This window comes from Poromitra crassiceps, assembly GCF_964638095.1.
Source record: "Poromitra crassiceps genome assembly, chromosome: 30".
Taxonomy (NCBI): domain Eukaryota; kingdom Metazoa; phylum Chordata; class Actinopteri; order Beryciformes; family Melamphaidae; genus Poromitra; species Poromitra crassiceps.
This window is the reverse complement of record NC_139652.1, coordinates 3238350-3259010: the sequence shown is the minus strand read 5'-3', so window position 1 is coordinate 3259010 and position 20661 is coordinate 3238350. Positions and strand designations below refer to the sequence as shown.

The 20661-nt window shown below is 43.5% G+C and overlaps 1 protein-coding gene across 5 annotated transcripts in view; it reads right to left on the bottom strand.

Moving 5' to 3' along the window:
* LOC310800499 (NACHT, LRR and PYD domains-containing protein 12-like) overlaps nucleotides 1–20661 on the bottom strand; it is an 83388-nt gene that overhangs the window by 46597 nt on the left and 16130 nt on the right. The window contains exons 12-17 of one of the 5 annotated variants that reach the window (XM_083663106.1): nucleotides 19731–19966; nucleotides 17827–19633; nucleotides 12275–12460; nucleotides 3947–4117; nucleotides 3705–3751; nucleotides 1600–3443 (exon numbers count right to left, since the gene is read on the bottom strand). The exons of 3 other annotated variants lie outside the window; for them this stretch is intronic. In XM_083663106.1, the coding sequence (XP_083519232.1) occupies nucleotides 2911–3443; nucleotides 3705–3751; nucleotides 3947–4117; nucleotides 12275–12460; nucleotides 17827–19633; nucleotides 19731–19966 (2980 nt within the window). In that variant the 3' untranslated portion in view covers nucleotides 1600–2910. Of the gene's footprint in view, nucleotides 1–1599; nucleotides 3444–3704; nucleotides 3752–3946; nucleotides 4118–12274; nucleotides 12461–17826; nucleotides 19634–19730; nucleotides 19967–20661 lie in introns of those variants that run through there. One more of the 5 variants, XM_083663105.1, reaches the window with a different exon arrangement.

Here is a 20661-nt window from a genome sequence, read left to right as displayed (position 1 = left end):
CCCCGGAACCATCCTGAAAAATAATTTCAACCACCTTGAAGTCAGTGTAAACAATCCAAAATTCTAAATGTTATAATTTTCCTTTGTTATTGTCATCTATAGTGGTTATTTGCATAAAAACACACAGTTTGATTAGGAAATGATTGTATCTTTTTGAAATATGTGCTTTGATTGAATAAAATGTAACTCAATTTGTAACTTGAGTTACTTGACAAAGTAACTGGTATAATATTACTGAAATCCTATAAGTAATAAGTTATATTACTGAGTTACTGCTAAAAGTAATATATTACATGTAATATGTTACTTTTGTAATGAGTTACCCCCAACACTGGTAATATGTAGTACATTACATTTTGAAAGTAACTTGCCCAACACTGCCTGTCACCTATGTGACAGGTGAGTGATGAGTGTTTTGACAGGGCTTTTATTCTTCTGCACACAAATGCTTCATAATTCATGACAAATTTGATGCTGTTACTGTGAAAGCAAAATCATTCAACTACCGGTTCTGTTGTTGCTGGCTTGATGTAGACTGCCCACTAGTGACGTCATGAGAATCCTGTATGGAAATGGATACAGCAGAATGATGTCATAGATCCAGATGTACATTCAGATGATCTGAAGCTCCAGCTGTTCTCAAGTCAGACTTACAGTCCAGATCCAGATTAAAGGAAAGAACGGACAGAAAGCACTGACTGTGTAAAATAGGAACAAGTTTAAGTTCAAGACCCCCTGAGTTTGACACTAGAAGCTGTTTTCACATTCAACTGCTGAAAGTGAAAAGTTTCTCTGACCTTATTGAAAACATTTGTTTTAGGGGGCGGGCCTACGAGCATGATTTGTGACATCACAAAGAGTTTGGAAGCCAATCCCTGTCCAATATTCAATTTACAAAAGTGTCACGTGGAATCTCGAAGCCCCCAGTGCACAGACAATGACAATGGACTTGACAGTGAAGAAGATGTGTCCAGCATTGAGATGAAATATTGCATATTCAGTCATATAGACTCTGTAAGTTTTAACGAGGGAAGAGTAGATGTCATTTTCAGGAATTAGCCTATAATCAAACTTTTCTAAGTAACTGAGTGAAACATCAGTGTGTTAGAAAAGTCATGAACAGAGAACAGCGCCATCTAATGGAATAATCACTAAGAATTTACTTTGTTTGTTTGTCATTTAACAGTTTTCTGATCCATCCAGTCCACTAACTGTGTCTCCTCAGCAGTCAGCAGTTTATTTTATTCTATACCACATCCATCTCATGAAAGCACAATAATAGACCTAAAACTTAATAATTCACCATAATGCAATTAAACTAAATAAAATACAGCTAATAAATTAATGAGAATCCAATAATGTGATCAAATCTTGACCCTGTAACATAATGTCATCTTTGCTCATATATAGGCTAATAACTTATGTTATTGCTCTTTTACATTACAGGCCTGATAACATAGCATTATGCAACCAGTTAATGGCTGTGGTCGGTGCGTGCAGTGCTTAACATAATAAAATACATCAGGCTCATATAAATAAATGTAAGCTACTCATCTTATTTAACTCAGTTCATACACATTTATTATTTGTATTGTTTATTTTCTGCCACAGTTTCTCTCATTTCTCTGAGTTGTTTGTCTTTCATCCAGCTGGAGAGAGGCTGGCTGTGTTTCTGCTTTAACTTAATGGTTGTATGTATATTGTGTATGTGTGGTTATATGTTGTGTGTATGATGTAAAAAATATACGATTAAGTACAACATGCAGTTTCCAGTAAGGTCACCTTTGGGACAATGGGATCTCTTCTCTTTAAGATGAGGGTTTGTGTGGAACAATGTCGCCCTCTGGTGGATTGTACTGGCCACGCTACAGCATGTGTGCAGGCTGGCTGGCTTTCTGTTGTTTCTACTCTGAAAGTAAAAGGAGCGCCGTCCCCCACGAGATGGAGTAGCTCTGTTAGCGCGCGAGTCTCTCTCTCTCTCTCTCTCTCTCTCTCTCTCTCTCTCTCTCTCTCTCTCTCTCTCTCTCTCTCTCTCTCTCGCGCACTCAGAGAGACTCGTGCGCACTAGAGAGAGCGCATGCGAGAGAGCGCGGGAGTCTCTCTCTCTCTAGTGTGCGTGAGTCTCTCTCTCTCCTTCAGTCTCAACCTGTTTTACTGGCTTGTTGACATTCCTGTGTTGCCAAAGCGAATGGATGAAAAAGAAAAGAAAGAAAAAGCATACATACACTAGTGCCACCAGTTACATACAGCTTGTATATATACATACATACATATATATATACATATATATAAATTGTGCTTGTAAATATATATATATACACATATATAAATGAGTGGGATCCCACACAAGGGAGAAAGACCGGCCTAACCTCGTCAAGGTAGGCCAGAAACGGGTCCCAAATAGTTTGAAATCTCAACACTCAACTGATTTAACAACACAGCAATAAAAAAGGGGAAAAGCAAGCACACTCACAAAAAACAGTTGGTGGGTGCACGGCTCAAAATGGTCTATGAAGGAGAAGAAAAGCCAGCACTCTCAAAAATGTCCTTTTGTTAATTTAATTGAAGCAGATGGCAGGTACAAACGTTTCAACAGAAGTCTTCCTCAGTGTACCAACTGAGAAACTGAAACTTTTCTTCTCCTTCATACAACACAGCAATAATACACTGCTTTATTTAAAGACAACAATAATGACATATTCAAGTCAACAAGTTCTGTTTCAAACTATACAGATCAAACATTCTTCATTTATGCCTATTATTTTCAGACTAAAATCAAGAACTAAAAGTTCTTGTTGCATGTTAAAAAATGTTACTGTTCACAGGGACCGACGTGCGTGCGCACGCGCCGCGCACACACACACACTATTGTGACTTTATGTGTTTGTGTTTGGTGACAGTGTTTCTCTCTCACTCTATCTGACACAGAGACACTGAGTGACCAGGCCAAAGACGGAACCCAGGGTAAAGATGTTCAGTGAATTTGGAGTGGAAAGTGTGGAGGTGAATCAGTTTGTCAGAGGAAACGTTGTAGAAGGACAGAGAGCCAGCAGGCCAGTCAAGATACACTGCGACTCTGTTAGAGCGAGAGGAGGGGAGAGGTATGTCTGTGCGGCTGCTATTGTGCCAGGCAATGTAACGATCATCACAGCAGTACAGACTCCAGGACTTTTCATTACATCCAAGCCTACAGTCTTTAGCCGCTCCTCTCCTGCTGATTCCTCTGTAAGTCACTCCTATATTAACCCCTCCTTCCGTCTTCACCTCCCAGTAAGAGCGATCAGTGAGACCATCTCTACACAGCAGCTGAGTCAGGGTGTCAAATCTCTCTGGGTGATCAGGATATGGCTGCTCCTCTTCCACCCACGTCACCTTTCTGTTGTCTTCAGACAGGAGGAGCTCTCTGTTTGCTGTGTTTGGATCCAGTGTGAGATCACGGGCATCTGATGAGACAACAAGACTCATTACAGCAGCAGCTTCTCATCTAATAAACCTGTTTGTTTGTTTGTTTGTTTGTTGATTTATTGACAGTTCATTTCTCAGCAGTTTGATGATGTCACATGATGTCAGCCATCTTCCTGACTCACAGGATCTGAATGAATGGACGTCACAGACTGTGCTGTAGATGCACTTTCCTTCTCACTAGTTGAATGTGTTGCTTTGTTTTTATGAATCAAACTAAACTAAACTAAATACACACTTACATTTACTCAGACCTGGTCTCAACCTCTGCACTCCAGCATGTTCCACACTGGAGGAATAAACAGAGAAGAAGTCAGACCAGCAGATTCTCTTTAATGATGGAAACATGGACATTTAATAAGCTTCAATATGAAGGATTTCCACTCATATCCTCCATTAAACATGAAACATATTCCTCATCTTCTCAGTGTGACAGAGAACATGTGTGTGACTCTGTCTTCTAGCAGATGTTGTCTCTTCATACCTGAGAGTCTCCAGTCTCCAGGTTGGATCCTTCAGTCCAGCAGAGAGGAGCTTCACTGAGGCTTCTGGATGATTGTAGCTCAGGTCCAGCTCTCTCAGATGGGAGGGGTTGGAGGTCAGAGCTGAGGCCAGAGAAGCACAGCCTTCCTCTGTGAGGAGACAGCCTGACAGCCTGCACACACACACACACACACACACACACACACACACACACACACACACACACACACACACACACACACACACACACACACACACACACACACACACACACACACACACACACACACACACACACTTTAATGGGGTCTGCAGCAGAGGGGTTGAAACAGATTAAACTTTTTGAGAAACACAACCCGACGTCACACTGCACACACACACACACACACACACACTGCACACACACACACACACACACACGCACACGCACACCCACACCCACACACACACACACACACACACACACACACACACACACACACACACACACACACACACACACACACACACACACACACACTTTAATGGGGTCTGCAGCAGAGGGGTTGAAACAGATTAAACTTTTTGAGAAACACAACCTGACGTCACACTGCACACACACACACACACACACACACACACACACACACACGCCTGTTTCACTCTGTGTCCCTCTCTATCCACTCCTTTTTTCTTCTGTCACTTGTTGCTTCCCTCTCTCTCCCTCTCTTTCTCTCTCTCTCTCTCCCTCTCCCCCTCTCTTTCTCTCTGTCCCTCTCTCTTTCTGTCTGTCCCTCTCTCTCTGTTCCTCTCTTTCTCTCTCTCCCTCTCTTTATCTCCCCCTCTCTTTCTCTGTTCCTCTCTCTTTCTCTCTCTCCCCCTCTCTTTCTCTCTGTCCCCCTCTCTCTCCCTCTCTTTCTCTCTCTCCCCCTCTCTTTCTCTCTCCCCCTCTCTTTCTCTCTGTCCCTCTCTCTCTCTCCCCCTCTCTTTCTCTCTCTCCCCCTCTCTTTCTCCCTGTCCCTCTCTCTCTCCCCCTCTCTATCTCTCTCTCCCTCTCTGTCCCTCTCTCTTTCTGTCTGTCCCTCTCTCTTTCTCTCTCTCCCTCTCTTTCTCTCTGTCCCTCTCTCTCCCTCTCAGTCCCTCTCTGTCTCTCTCTCCCTCTTTCTCTGTCCCTCTCTCTCTCCCCCTCTCTTTCTCTCTCATCCTCTCTCTCTCTCTCTCCCTCTCTCTCTGTCCCCCTCTCTTTCTCTCTGTCCCTCTCTGTTCCTCTCTCTTTCTCTCTCTCCCTCTCTTTCTCTCTGTTCCTCTCTCTTTCTCTCTGTCCCTCTCTCTCTCTCACTCTCCCTCTCTTTCTCTCTCTCCCTCTCTTTCTCTCGCTCCCCCTCTCTTTCTCTCTCTCCCTCTCTTTCTTTCTCTCTCTCTGTCCCTCTCTCTCTTTCTCTCCCTCTCTCTCTGTCCCTCTCTCTCCCTCTCTTCCGCTCGGTCCATCTCTCTCTCTGTCCCTCTCTTTCTCTCTCTTTCTCTCTCGCTCTCCCTCTCTTTCTCTCTATCTCGCTCTGCCTCTCTCTCTCTGTCCCCCTCTCTCCCTCTCTTTCTCTCGGTCCATCTCTCTCTCTGTCCCTCTCTTTCTCTCTCTTTCTCTCTCGCTCTCCCTCTCTTTCTCTCTATCTCGCTCTGCCTCTCTCTCTCTGTCCCCCTCTCTCCCTCTCTTTCTCTCGGTCCACCCCTTCTCTGTCCCTCTCTTTCTCTCTCTCTCTGTCCCTCTCTCTTTCTCTCTCATTTCCCCGTGGGTGCTCGGGCGATGGAGCACCCACAGATTCAGCACCTATGACACAGACACATGGTGTCAAGCTAAAGTTAGCTCGCTGGCTAATAAGAGTCGTGGCTACTAATCATACAGAAGCTACACAATTTGACTTTCAAAATAAAGCGCTCATGTATTACTGCATGACTAACTACAGGATCAAACTGACTTTTCAAAGGCACAACATTATGTGTTCATTTAAAACAGGTTTCTATGCAAATGTGCTCTTTATTTCCTCTTTGGTACTTCGGGTATTTCAGATCACACACACACACACACACACACACACACACACACACACACACACACACACACACACACACACACACACACACACACACACACACACACACACACACACACACACACACACACACACACACACACACACACACACACACACACACACACACACACACACACACACACAGATCGTCAGGGCTGGGACCAAAATTCAGCCCTGGCATTTGTGGTCTTCAGCGGCCCAACAAAGTGATGACGCCCCACCACCCCCCTACCCCCTGAATATATAGACATTTTCCCCATTCATTTTTGCCTTAGGCTTATAATGGGCGATGTTTAAATCACTTAAAAAAGAATTGTTAAGTTAGTTTTAAGTTAAGTTATCCTTTATTTATCCCCTTGGGGAAATTCATCCTCTGCATTTGACCATCCTCTACTAGGAACCTTCCTAGAACTAGGAGCAGTGGGCAGCCACTGTGCAGCGCCCGGGGACCAACTCCAGTTCTTTTGCCAGTACCTTGGTCAGGGGCACTGACAGGAGTATTAACCCTAACATACATGTCTTTCTTTGATGGTGGGAGGAAACCGAAGCACCCGGAGAAAACCCACACGAACACAGGAAGAACATGCAAACTCCACACAGAAAGGACCTGGGACGGACCGGGGTTCGAACCCGGGACCTTCTTGCTGTGAGGCAACAGTGTTAACCACTGAGCCACCGGCACGTCTGTTCTAAATACTCATGGAGTTTTGTTAGGCGTCTCTTGATCTTGCTTGTCACAAAACTGTTGTCACTACTGGGTTTAGGCGAGTCTGATCTGTACGTTTGCATTTGCTCTGCTCTCTTGCTGCTTCTGCATCCAGATGAGTTCAGCCTATTAGACCCATTTAAAATCAGCAACAATGTTTTTCATTTATATCCTCCATGGTCATTATTATTGAACCATTCTAGATATTTCTCCCAGTGGTGTAGTCTATGTGATACGCAGGTATACACAGTAGACCCACTAGGAAAGCTCCAGGATTTGAGTATACCCACTTAAAACAGTTTTAGGCCTATATTATTTAAAGAGAGAGAGAGAGAGAGAGAGAGGGATGGGGAGAGAGAGATAGGTTCCCTAGGCCAGTGATTATCAACCTCTTTCATATCAAGGACCCCTCATTTAGACCACATCAGGGCAACAGACCCCCATTTGATGAGATTTTGTCTCTCAAACCCAAATGTGAGAATATTTCTAGATGACTCTTGTCCAGACTCCTTGACTCTCTGTATTGTAGTTAAATAACAGTGAAACTATGATCCAAAGAGTAATTGTGTTAACTTCATGTACATGAAATAACAGACCTGCAGGCCCCACCCAGGACCCCCCTGCTGTGTGTGATAACAAATCTCACTCCAAGCTGAAACTTACAGTAAACCCACTACAATTAACGACGACACCACTGATTTCACCAACACATGTTGCAACTTAACTAACTACTCCTTTTGCGGCATAGCCTAGGCTAGCTGCCTAGGTAGCCTAGCCACTAGCTGCATTTGACAGTGATGTAACAGTCAGCAACAGTCCAATAGGTCTGATAAGCGTACAGCAGCTTCACATCCCTCAGAGAAACACCATCCCTGACACAACTGTCAGACAATCTAACTATACAAACACTGAAACACATTCACACTACACACTGAAACACATTCACACCACACACTGAAACACATTCACACCACACACTGAAACACATTCACACCCCACACACTGAAACACATTCACATCACACACTGAAACACATTCACACCACACACTGAAACACATTCACACCACACACTGAAACACATTCACACCACACACTGAAACACATTCACACACCACACACTGAAACACATTCACATCACACACTGAAACACATTCACACCACACACTGAAACACATTCACACCACACACTGAAACACATTCACACCACACTGAAACACATTCACATCACACACTGAAACACATTCACATCACACACTGAAACACATTCACATCACACACTGAAACACATTCACACCACACACTGAAACACATTCACACCACACACTGAAACACATTCACACCACACTGAAACACATTCACACCACACACTGAAACACATTCACACCACACACTGAAACACATTCACACCACACACTGAAACACATTCACATCACACACTGAAACACATTCACACCACACACTGAAACACATTCACACCACACACTGAAACACATTCACACCACACACTGAAACACATTCACACCACACACACTGAAACACATTCACACCACACACTGAAACACATTCACACCACACACTGAAACACATTCACACCACACACACTGAAGCACATTCACACCACATACTGAAACACATTCACACCACACTGAAACACATTCACACCACACACACTGAAACACATTCACACCACACTGAAACACATTCACACCACACACACTGAAGCACATTCACACCACATACTGAAACACATTCACACCACACTGAAGCACATTCACACCACACACTGAAGCACATTCACACCACATACTGAAACACATTCACACCACACACTGAAACACATTCACACCACACTGAAGCACATTCACATCACATACTGAAACACATTCACACCACACTGAAGCACATTCACATCACACACTGAAGCACATTCACACCACATACTGAAACACATTCACACCACACTGAAACACATTGACACCACACACTGAAGCACATTCACACCACACACTGAAACACATTCACACCACACACTGAAACACATTCACACCACACACTGAAACACATTCACACCACACTGAAACACATTCACACCACACACTGAAGCACATTCACACCACACACTGAAACACATTCACACCACACTGAAACACATTCACACCACACACTGAAACACATTCACACCACACTGAAACACATTCACACCACACACACTGAAACACATTCACACCACACACTGAAACACATTCACACCACACACTGAAACACATTCACACCACACACTGAAACACATTCACACCACACACTGAAACACATTCACACCACACACTGAAACACATTCACACCACACACTGAAACACATTCACATCACACACTGAAACACATTCACACCACACTGAAACACATTCACACCACACACTGAAACACATTCACACCACACACTGAAACACATTCACACCACACTGAAACACATTCACACCACACACTGAAACACATTCACACCACACACTGAAACACATTCACACCACACACTGAAACACATTCACACCACACACTGAAACACATTCACACCACACACTGAAACACATTCACACCACACACTGAAACACATTCACACCACACACTGAAACACATTCACATCACACACTGAAACACATTCACACCACATACTGAAACACATTCACACCACACACTGAAACACATTCACACCACACACTGAAACACATTCACATCACACACTGAAACACATTCACACCACATACTGAAACACATTCACACCACACTGAAACACATTCACACCACACACTGAAACACATTCACATCACACACTGAAACACATTCACACCACACACTGAAACACATTCACACCACACACTGAAACACATTCACACCACACTGAAACACATTCACACCACACACTCAAACACATTCACACTACACACTGAAACACATTCACATCACACACTGAAACACATTCACACCACACACTGAAACACATTCACACACCACACACTGAAACACATTCACACCACACTGAAACACATTCACACCACACACTCAAACACATTCACACCACACACTGAAACACATTCACACCACACTGAAACACATTCACACCACACACTGAAACACATTCACACCACACACTGAAACACATTCACACCATCTGAAACACATTCACACCCCACACTGAAACACATTCACACCACACACTGAAACACATTCACACCACACACTGAAACACATTCACACCACACACTGAAACACATTCACACCACATACTGAAACACATTCACACCACACACTGAAACACATTCACACCACACACTGAAACACATTCACATCACACACTGAAACACATTCACACCACACACTGAAACACATTCACACCACACACTGAAACACATTCACATCACACACTGAAACACATTCACACCATCTGAAACACATTCACACCCCACACTGAAACACATTCACACCACACACTGAAACACATTCACACCACACACTGAAACACATTCACACCATCTGAAACACATTCACACACCACACACTGAAACACATTCACACCACACACTGAAACACATTCACACCACACACTGAAACACATTCACATCACACACTGAAACACATTCACACCACATACTGAAACACATTCACACCACACACTGAAACACATTCACACCACACACTGAAACACATTCACATCACACACTGAAACACATTCACACCACATACTGAAACACATTCACACCACACTGAAACACATTCACACCACACACTGAAACACATTCACATCACACACTGAAACACATTCACATCACACACTGAAACACATTCACACCACACTGAAACACATTCACACCACACTGAAACACATTCACACCACACACACTGAAACACATTCACACCACACACTCAAACACATTCACACCACACACTGAAACACATTCACACCACACTGAAACACATTCACACCACACACACTGAAACACATTCACACCACACACTCAAACACATTCACACCACACACTGAAACACATTCACACTACACACTGAAACACATTCACACCACACACTGAAACACATTCACACCACACACTGAAACACATTCACACACTGAAACACATTCACACCACACACTGAAACACATTCACACCATCTGAAACACATTCACACCACACACTGAAACACATTCACACCACACACTGAAACACATTCACACACTGAAACACATTCACACCACCACACACTGAAACACATTCACACCATCTGAAACACATTCACACCACACACTGAAACACATTCACACACTGAAACACATTCACACCACACGCATGAGCACGGCATGGCGGCCAAAAACCACAACAGCACATTAGGCAACGCAGTCTTAACAAAGCCATTATGTATATCAAATATACATTCCATGCCCTACCTATTAACATTAGTGCGCTCGATCCTGTGCTGTCCAGTCCGTGTCCAAAGAAAAATAAAGTCTCTCCTTTGTGATGCCATCAACATAAAGGCTTGATCAAAATAAAGGTGCGTGATACTAACACTAAGACGTTTGTTTTATGTCCATCTGACCTGTAGATATTGACATGCATCTAGCAAGGAAATTAAACTTCCACGGTTGAGACGCCTTGACATGGAGCAGGCCACTTTGAGCAGAGCAGAGGGGAGATCCTTCTCTCACACCATGCCATAATCACTTGCCAGTAGGGGGAGAACCCCTCTATAAGAAAATGGGCCGGCCCGGTGCAGCGCTGGGCCAGTGAAGTTCATTATTATTATAAAGTTTTTTCTTTTTCTGCAGTCCGGTCGGCCCATAACGCACACGGGCCCTTCTGGCATTTGCCAGAACTGCCAGATGGCCAGTCCAGGCCTGGTGATGGTGGATTCCATATGGCTCTATTAGAGACATAGATGTCACAGCAACATCTAGTGAGGCTGAAGATCTTTAAATGAAAGTTGTCTGATCTATTCAACTTTATTACAAGTGCAAAATTAACCCTTTAAACTTGACAGGAACAGTTATTTTTACATATAAAACTCTATATTGCCTGATATTAAAATTGTTATGATTCTAACATTTTCAGCCATATCAACCGGCCAGCACTAATAATAGTTATTGTTTATTCTTGAGTATTGCTTTTGCAAACTTTTGTACAGGTTTTCTGAACAAGAGATCCTCGGGTAAACTCCTTGTTTAAAGAGTTACATGTTGGATTCTCATTAGTGCACTGTTCTGAAATTAGTTATGATCATGTAAAACTGTCCCAAGGATCTGGTTTGTGTTTTCATTTCAGTTCTGGACTCAATGTGTGACAGAATGTGATAAATCCTTTACTTCAGGTCTTAACAACAGAGGCAGTAAAGAAAGGAGATGATTCTACCACAGGATAGAAACTAGATGTGATAAATGTTGGTATCTCAGCTGCTTTCAAAACTCACATCAGCAGGAAAATACAGAGGTCAGCTATTTTCACTGATATTAATGTGCATGTAAAGCCACATTTAAATGGTGGTCTGTTGAACAGTATCAGTAATACTGACCTGAGAGTTTCCAGTCTACAGTGTGGACTCTGCAGTCCAGCAGATACCAGCTTCACTCCAGAGTCATGTAAATCATTGTTACTCAGGTCCAGCTCTCTCAGACTGGAGGACTTGGAGCTGAGAACTGAGCTGAGAACTGAGGCCAGAGCTTCACAGCTTCTCTCTGACAGCTTACAGTCACTCAGCCTTAATGGATATGAAAAGATGAGGAAATATGATTATTTTATCATTTCAGTCACACAACTCACATAAACAGATTATTAATGAATGCAAATATAGATACAGAGTTCAGTATGGCATCTAGGCTCTGATGATGTAACTTCCTGTAGCACTGGTTCAAATCCTAGTTGCTCTATTCTGAAGCAGCTGGAGATGTGACAGTAAACTATGTCTGAGACAGGAATAGAGAGAGGTGCAGCAATCTAAATAAGATATCAAAGCATGAGGTTTGAGACAGGAATAGAGAGAGGTGCAGCAATCTAAATAAGATATCAAAGCATGAGGTTTGAGACAGGAATAGAGAGAGGTGCAGCAATCTAAATAAGATATCAAAGCATGAGGTTTGAGACAGGAATAGAGAGAGGTGCAGCAATCTAAATAAGATATCAAAGCATGAGGTTTGAGACAGGAATAGAGAGAGGTGCAGCAATCTAAATAAGATATCAAAGCATGAGGTTTGAGACAGGAATAGAGAGAGGTGCAGCAATCTAAATAAGATATCAAAGCATGAGGTTTGAGACAGGAATAGAGAGAGGTGCAGCAATCTAAATAAGATATCAAAGCATGAGGTTTGAGACAGGAATAGAGAGAGGTGCAGCAATCTAAATAAGATATCAAAGCATGAGGTTTGAGACAGGAATAGAGAGAGGTGCAGCAATCTAAATAAGATATCAAAGCATGTGGTTTGAGACAGGAATAGAGAGAGGTGCAGCAATCTAAATAAGATATCAAAGCATCAGGTTTGAGACAGGAATAGAGAGAGGTGCAGCAATCTAAATAAGATATCAAAGCATCAGGTTTGAGACAGGAATAGAGAGAGGTGCAGCAATCTAAATAAGATATCAAAGCATGAGGTTTGAGACAGGAATAGAGAGAGGTGCAGCAATCTAAATAAGATATCAAAGCATGAGGTTTGAGACAGGAATAGAGAGAGGTGCAGCAATCTAAATAAGATATCAAAGCATGAGGTTTGAGACAGGAATAGAGAGAGGTGCAGCAATCTAAATAAGATATCAAAGCATGTGGTTTGAGACAGGAATAGAGAGAGGTGCAGCAATCTAAATAAGATATCAAAGCATCAGGTTTAAGACAGGAATAGAGAGAGGTGCAGCAATCTAAATAAGATATCAAAGCATCAGGTTTGAGACAGGAATAGAGAGAGGTGCAGCAATCTAAATAAGATATCAAAGCATGTGGTTTGAGACAGGAATAGAGAGAGGTGCAGCAATCTAAATAAGATATCAAAGCATGTGGTTTGAGACAGGAATAGAGAGAGGTGCAGCAATCTAAATAAGATATCAAAGCATGTGGTTTGAGACAGGAATAGAGAGGTGCAGCAATCTAAATAAGATATCAAAGCATGTGGTTTGAGACAGGAATAGAGAGAGGTGCAGCAATCTAAATAAGATATCAAAGCATGTGGTTTGAGACAGGAATAGAGAGAGGTGCAGCAATCTAAATAAGATATCAAAGCATGTGGTTTGAGACAGGAATAGAGAGAGGTGCAGCAATCTAAATAAGATATCAAAGCATCAGGTTTGAGACAGGAATAGAGAGAGGTGTAGCAATCTAAATAAGATATCAAAGCATGAGGTTTGAGACAGGAATACAGAGAGGTGCAGCAATCTAAATAAGATATCAAAGCATGAGGTTTGAGACAGGAATAGAGAGAGGTGCAGCAATCTAAATAAGAAATCAAAACATGAGGTTTTAGGTCAATTTCTGTTTATGAATCAGCATGTTTGTAACCAAACAGATTGCCGATACTTGCGGTTGCAACTGCCATTCATTTTAAACAGCAGTTCATGGTGAAACCATGCCCTCTTTGAACTCTAACTGCTCCTTCATACTTTAAGCTCGATCAAAATTAACGAGTCACCACTTTTAGGACTATATTACCTTAATTCAGCTTTCATTTATATTTTGTACCGTTAGAGAAATCACCTTTATAATGGGACCCTATGGAGCCAGTCTTGACTGTACACTTAAAACTGACAGTTCACACAATATACAGAAGATTCACACTACATACATATATTATAAATCAGACTATTTAGCTAATTCTGCTCTCACTCACAATGTCAAAATATAAGTGATGTGATGTATAGTGTGTGACATATTAATGGTGGTTTGGCACAACTTTTGAGCTTTATTACTGCTGCAGTGGCACACGGAAGTACTTTTTTGTTGTTGTGAAGTCATGCTAATTAGTTCTATATGAATAATAGCGTGATCCTCCCACGTGCTATGTCCTACCGGTGAAGCTTCCCCTGTCAGGTGAAAAGAAGTGGCTGGCTAACTGCCCATGTCTCGGAGGAAGCATGGAGCCAGTTTTCGGCTCTCCCCAGATCGGCAGAGGGTGGAGCAGCAACCAGGATAGATATAAATTAGCACTAATGGGGGATAAAAATGGGATAAAAAATAAGAGTAAAGACTAGCAAAACCGTAATGTTACCAAGCGGCTAAATTCTAGCAAGCTAACTAGAGCTAACGTCAGCTAGCCTAGGCAGCACGGGTCTGAAGGAAACATGAGAAGTTGTTTACAATATCATCCTGTTCATCTGTCTGCTGCAAGGATTACTATTGCTTCTCCTACAAAGTATTTTATCCTGGCATACATTACAGATGACGTGTTGTGTCTGTCTCATACACTTAATGACACCACCGATATGTTTCAGCATGGTTTCAGCTGTGTCTGTGTCTACAGACTGGAGGTTGAAAATCTAGTCAGGTGGAGCGAGGCTAACAACCTCATACTTAATGCTTCTAAAACAAAGGAGCTCGTCATCGATTTCCGCCGTACTAAGGGACCCCACCATCCCATTCTAATCAACGGCACTGAAGTCGAGATGGTTAAGGATTTTAAATTTCTTGGTGTCACCATCTCTGATGACCTCACTTGGCACTCCAATACTAAAACAGTCATCAAAAAGGCTCAGCAACGGCTCTTCTTCTTAAGAAGACTAAAGCATTTTACCCACAACAGTCAGGTCCTCCTGAATTTGTATCGATGTATCATCGAGAGTATCCTCACCAGCTCTTTCACCATATGGTTTGGTAATCTCACTGTTAACTCATTCAGTGCCAGCCACTTTTGGAGAACGGATGCTCCCAGTGCCAGAGTTTTCAGAGCGTTTTCAGTGATTTCTCGAGGCCCACAGAATATTGTGTGATATTACTATGTAAACACCGAACACGCACAAGAACGAGCTGGCTCTATTGTATCATCAGCAAAAAAAAGTTTATTGATACCATTTTCCGTTCTTTAGTTATGAGCCGGAGAAGATAGGTTGTTTTCAGCGTTTTCAGGCTTTTCAAATTATTAGCTGAGATAATCCGCCTTTTGTGAAATGCAGCATTTCAAGCACATTCACTGAGTCTGAAGATAATATTTTCTGATGTAGTGACGTAGTTGTTGTGTGATGCCCTGCGTGCACCACCCCCCTCCCCCCCTCCCCCCGTAAACTCCTCCCCACACTGCACACAGCCTCACGCAACCATTATATTTTCGGAGTGCTGCGTTTGTGTGCTGCTGTCGGCTCTCAGCGCCACAGCAGGGAAGAGCCAACCCGGATTGCTGAATGGTTTGGCGTCAGGGGCTGCTTTCCTGGCTGCTAATCGGTTGGAGAAACTATACAGACAGACAGACAGACAGACAGGGACAGAGGGGCTCAGTTGTGAGCGCGGATTGACTCCTGTTCGGAGCCAATGTCAGCTCCCGCGACAGAGCAAATGGCTCTGGGAGCATGCATCGGGTTGTCTTTGATCCACGGCTTTTAGGCTGTTTCTCGGACCTGTCTCTAATCTGGACTGCACCGAGCAAGCACTGTCGCCACCTAATGAGTCCGTAAAATAGGTTATACACCTCCAATAGCTACTATAGTTGTACAGGAGCTGCGGAAGGCTTTGATCGACGTCCCACCGTCAAAAAACGCATTGGACGTCGAAGGACGTCCGTGGCATTCTACGTCACTATTTAATTGGACGTCGAAGGACGTCCATGGCATTCAATGAGTTAAGGAGAAAACATCTCTAAACAGAGTTGTGAGCCGTGCTCGCAGGGCAACCGAGGCCGACCTGCCTGCATTAGAAGAGCTCTACAGCTCTAGACTTCTGGCCCGTGCTTCTAACATTGTTAGAGACCCTGCAGGTCATCCAGCCACCAACCTCTTTAACCTACTTCCCCTCAGCAGACGTTACCGCTCTATAAAATGCTCTACCACTCGTTTTGCAAAGAGCTTTTTTCCAAGTGTGGTGCGCAGTCTAAATGACCTTAATTCCAAACATTAGATCTTACACCCGCCAAGCTGTAGACCATGCCTTACTTTCTGTTGCTTTTCCTTTGTATAAGATGTCTTATACCTGACTGTACATGCAATGCTGCCTCTATGCATAGGCACTTTATCTTAATTCATCTGCACTTTAATTATCTTGCACTTTAAAACTTAAGCTGGAGAACTTGGTTCTATCCACATTATGCACTTGTCTCTTTTTATCTTTTAAAATTTTTAACCCTTTTATTCCTTTTATTCTTTTTACGCGGTATCTTAAAGTCGAACTGAACCTGTTCGTCACGTGCATAATGAGTCCGTTTCAGACTGAAAACATAGTTTGTCTAAGATGACAGGTTGAGAGGCGGGTCATAGTATCATGTCGATGATTTTATTTGACAATTCTGGGGACTGGATTGGGCTTTGGCCAATCATGGCGTGTTCCACCCCCAAATCGAGTGGGATTCAGCGTGTTGTCGTGCTACGCGAGTGGGATCCGCGGAGTACCAGGCAGCGAGCTGCTTCGTGCGGAGGGAGCGGACAATCCGATGAATGGGTGCTGCCCGCCCGCCTGGAATCTCCGAGGGGAGACCCCTGACAACCACGCTCTCAAGCGCGCGCCTTTTACGCTATTTCTGTAAATACGATATCCCTGGAATGCACGTTTTAACGACTTTAATGTTTTTATATGTTGTCCTGTGATTTGTTATGTATGTTTTTTAAGCTCCTAGCACCCCAATTCCAATGCAGTCCCTACTGTAAATGGCAAATAAAGTGACTCTGACTCTGTGTCTATGCCACCAACTCCACCTGAAAATGGCTCACGTGTTTTGCGTTATTAATCGGTTTTGGCAATCGGCACATAAAAGCATAAATTGCTTGCTTTTCCCCGTGGTGCATCAGACAGCAATGTGTGCTGCACACGGCTCTTATACTAGACATCACGATGTTACGATGGTGGGGCTGAGACCATCGGCTGTGCCCAACATCATCGATGCGCCCCAATCCTAGTGTGAATGTAACTACACTGTAGATAATGTTAGAATTCACATCAGGACTAACCGAGCCTCTCTGCAGTTCCTCACAGCTGGGATCAGTCTGCTTCGTCCCTCGTTTGATGTGTTGTACGCCTTCAGGTCAAACACATCCAGAACCTCCTCTGACATCTGCAGCATGTAGGCCAGAGCTGAGCAGTGGACCATAGAGAGTTTCTGCTTTGACTTGTTCTCTGACTTCAGGAACTTTTGGATCTCCTGGTGCACTGAGTGGTCGTTCATCTCCATCAAACAGTGGAAGATGTTGATGCTTCTGTCAGGAGATATATTGGAATTGTTCGTCTTCCTCAGGTGGCTGATGGCTCTCTGAATGCTCTCTGGACTGTGCTCTGTCTGACCCAGCAGGCCTCCTAAGAGACTCTGGTTAGACTCCAGTGAGAGCCCATGAAGGAAGCGGACAAAAAGGTCCAGGTGGCCATTTTTACTCTTCAGGGCTTTGAGCAAGGCTTTCTTCAGGAAGACATCCAGGGATTGATCACATTTACCCCAGTCTTTTCCCAGGAATGTGCTCAGTACATTCTCTGCCTTGTTTGTGTAACAGTGGAACATGTAGACTGCAGCGAGAAACTCCTGAATGCTCAGATGAACAAAGCAGTAGACCGTCTTCTGGAAGAGCACACACTCTCTTTTGAAGATCTCTGTGCACACTCCTGAGAACACGGAGGCATCTCTGACATCAAGACCACACTCCTCCAGCTCTTCTTGGTAGAACAGGAGGTGGCCTGTCTGCAGATGCTCAAATGCCAGCTTCCCCAGCTTCAGAAGAACGTCCCTGTCTGTCTCCATCAGCTGCTGTTGACTCATCTCATGACTCAGGTCATACTTCTGCTTCTTCCTCTCTGTCTGAACCAGCAGGAAGTGCGAGTACATCGCAGTGAGGGTCTTGGGCAGCTCTCCTCTCTGGTCTGTAGTCAACATGTGCTCCAGAACTGTAGCAGTGATCCAACAGAAGACTGGGATGTGGCACATGATGTGGAGGGTCCTGGATGCCTTGATGTGTGAGATGATTCTGCTGGACAGCTCCTCATCAGTGGATCTTCTCTTGAAGTACTCCTCCTTCTGGAGGTCAGTGAACCCTCGTACCTCTGTCACCCTGTCAACACATGTAGGAGGGATCTGATTGGCTGCTGCAGGTCTGGAAGTTATCCAGAGGAGAGCCAAGGGAAGCAGATTCCCCTTGATGAGGTTTGTCAACAGCACATCTACTGATGATACCTGTGTGACATCAGACACAACCTCATTGTTGTGGAAATCCAATGGAAGTCTGCTTTCATCCAGGCCATCAAAGATGAACACAACTTTACAGACAGAGAGCTTCTCTGCTGTGACCCTCTGTAAGGTTGGATGGAAAACATGGAGCAGCATGAGAAGACTGTACCGCTCATCTCTGATCAAGTTCAGCTCCCGGAACGAAAGCAGAATCACAAGAGTGACGTCTTGATTTTCCAAGCCCTCTGCCCAGTCCAGAGTGAACTTCTGCACCGAGAAGGTTTTTCCAATTCCAGCAACACCATTCGTCAGAACTACTCTGATGTATGTCTCTTGATCAGGTAAGGGTTTAAAGATGTCGTGGCACTTGATCAGAGTGTCATGGAGAGCCTCCATCTTGGATGCTGTCTCCAGCTGCCACACCTCATGTTGGGTATTAACCTCTTCACTCTGTCCCACTGTGATGTAGAGTGCAGTGTAGATCCTATTGAGGGGAGTTCCAATTTCTGCTTCAGCTGTTCCTTCTGTTCCTTCTGTCACAAATTCACATCTCATTATCAGACTGATCTTATGCTCGTCTAAAACCTCCTGCAAAACACCGTCCGCTGGAAGAGAAGAAAGAGTAAACAAGTGTTTAACAGATATGCTGTTGTTTCCTGGTTTTAGAAATGGTGACAACAGTAGACAGAACCCCAGTCTTACATTGTGCAATGCTGGTTTGACTGGGTGTCTGCAGTCCAGATCTTGTTCTGGACCTTTTTCTACACTGGGGACAGGCGGAGTCTCCTGATGAACCGGACTGGGCCCAGTATGAGGTGATACACTGTCTGCAGAACCTGTGTCCACAGCTGGTAGAGACTGGATCCCTCAGGACCCAATGACACAATGCACAGCAGGACAGCTGCTGCTTCACAACACCTAGACTCCTCTTCCTCATTCTGTGGGGATGAAGGCAATTTATTACCATTGATCAGATGAAGATCTAACAGAAAAGTAGAGAATTTGAACAAAAGTTTGAACTATCTTTTGTTCAAATTGTAAAACTATTACAAGATTTTGCCCATACGATCTTTATAGATGCTCAGATATCATTGTGCTGCTATCACATGTAAAGTTTATTTTTTTGTCATAGTTGTAGTTTAATCAGTGGAGTCAACATTGCATACCCATCATGGATAAACGTCACTGTGGTGATCATGGATGAATGCAACATTGTAACAGTTTTTCTGTTTGTTTCATATGTAATTATCATGAATGAATGTTCAGCTCAATACAAACAACACACAGTCATATTACATCAACACTGATGACATTTGTTACAGACCACAGACAGTGTCTGGCAGTCATTGGTAAATCAATAAGTACCATTCTTGATCACCTCTGACTACAGATAGTGTTAGCAGGACACAGAGATTGATCACAGCAGTTAGTGTGTCTGACAATAGAGAGCTCCAGGGATAACGTATTTTTGTAGGCTGAATGCGGAAGTCCCGAACTTCCTGGTTCTTCACTGTTTCTGTCTATGGGATTTTTGAGTGGGTTTTTGGCCCGATGCTTCAAATAATGTCTGTGGGCAACGCAAGTTTAATCAAACGCGAACCAAGGTTCAGCGGGATAATCTTCACACATGAGG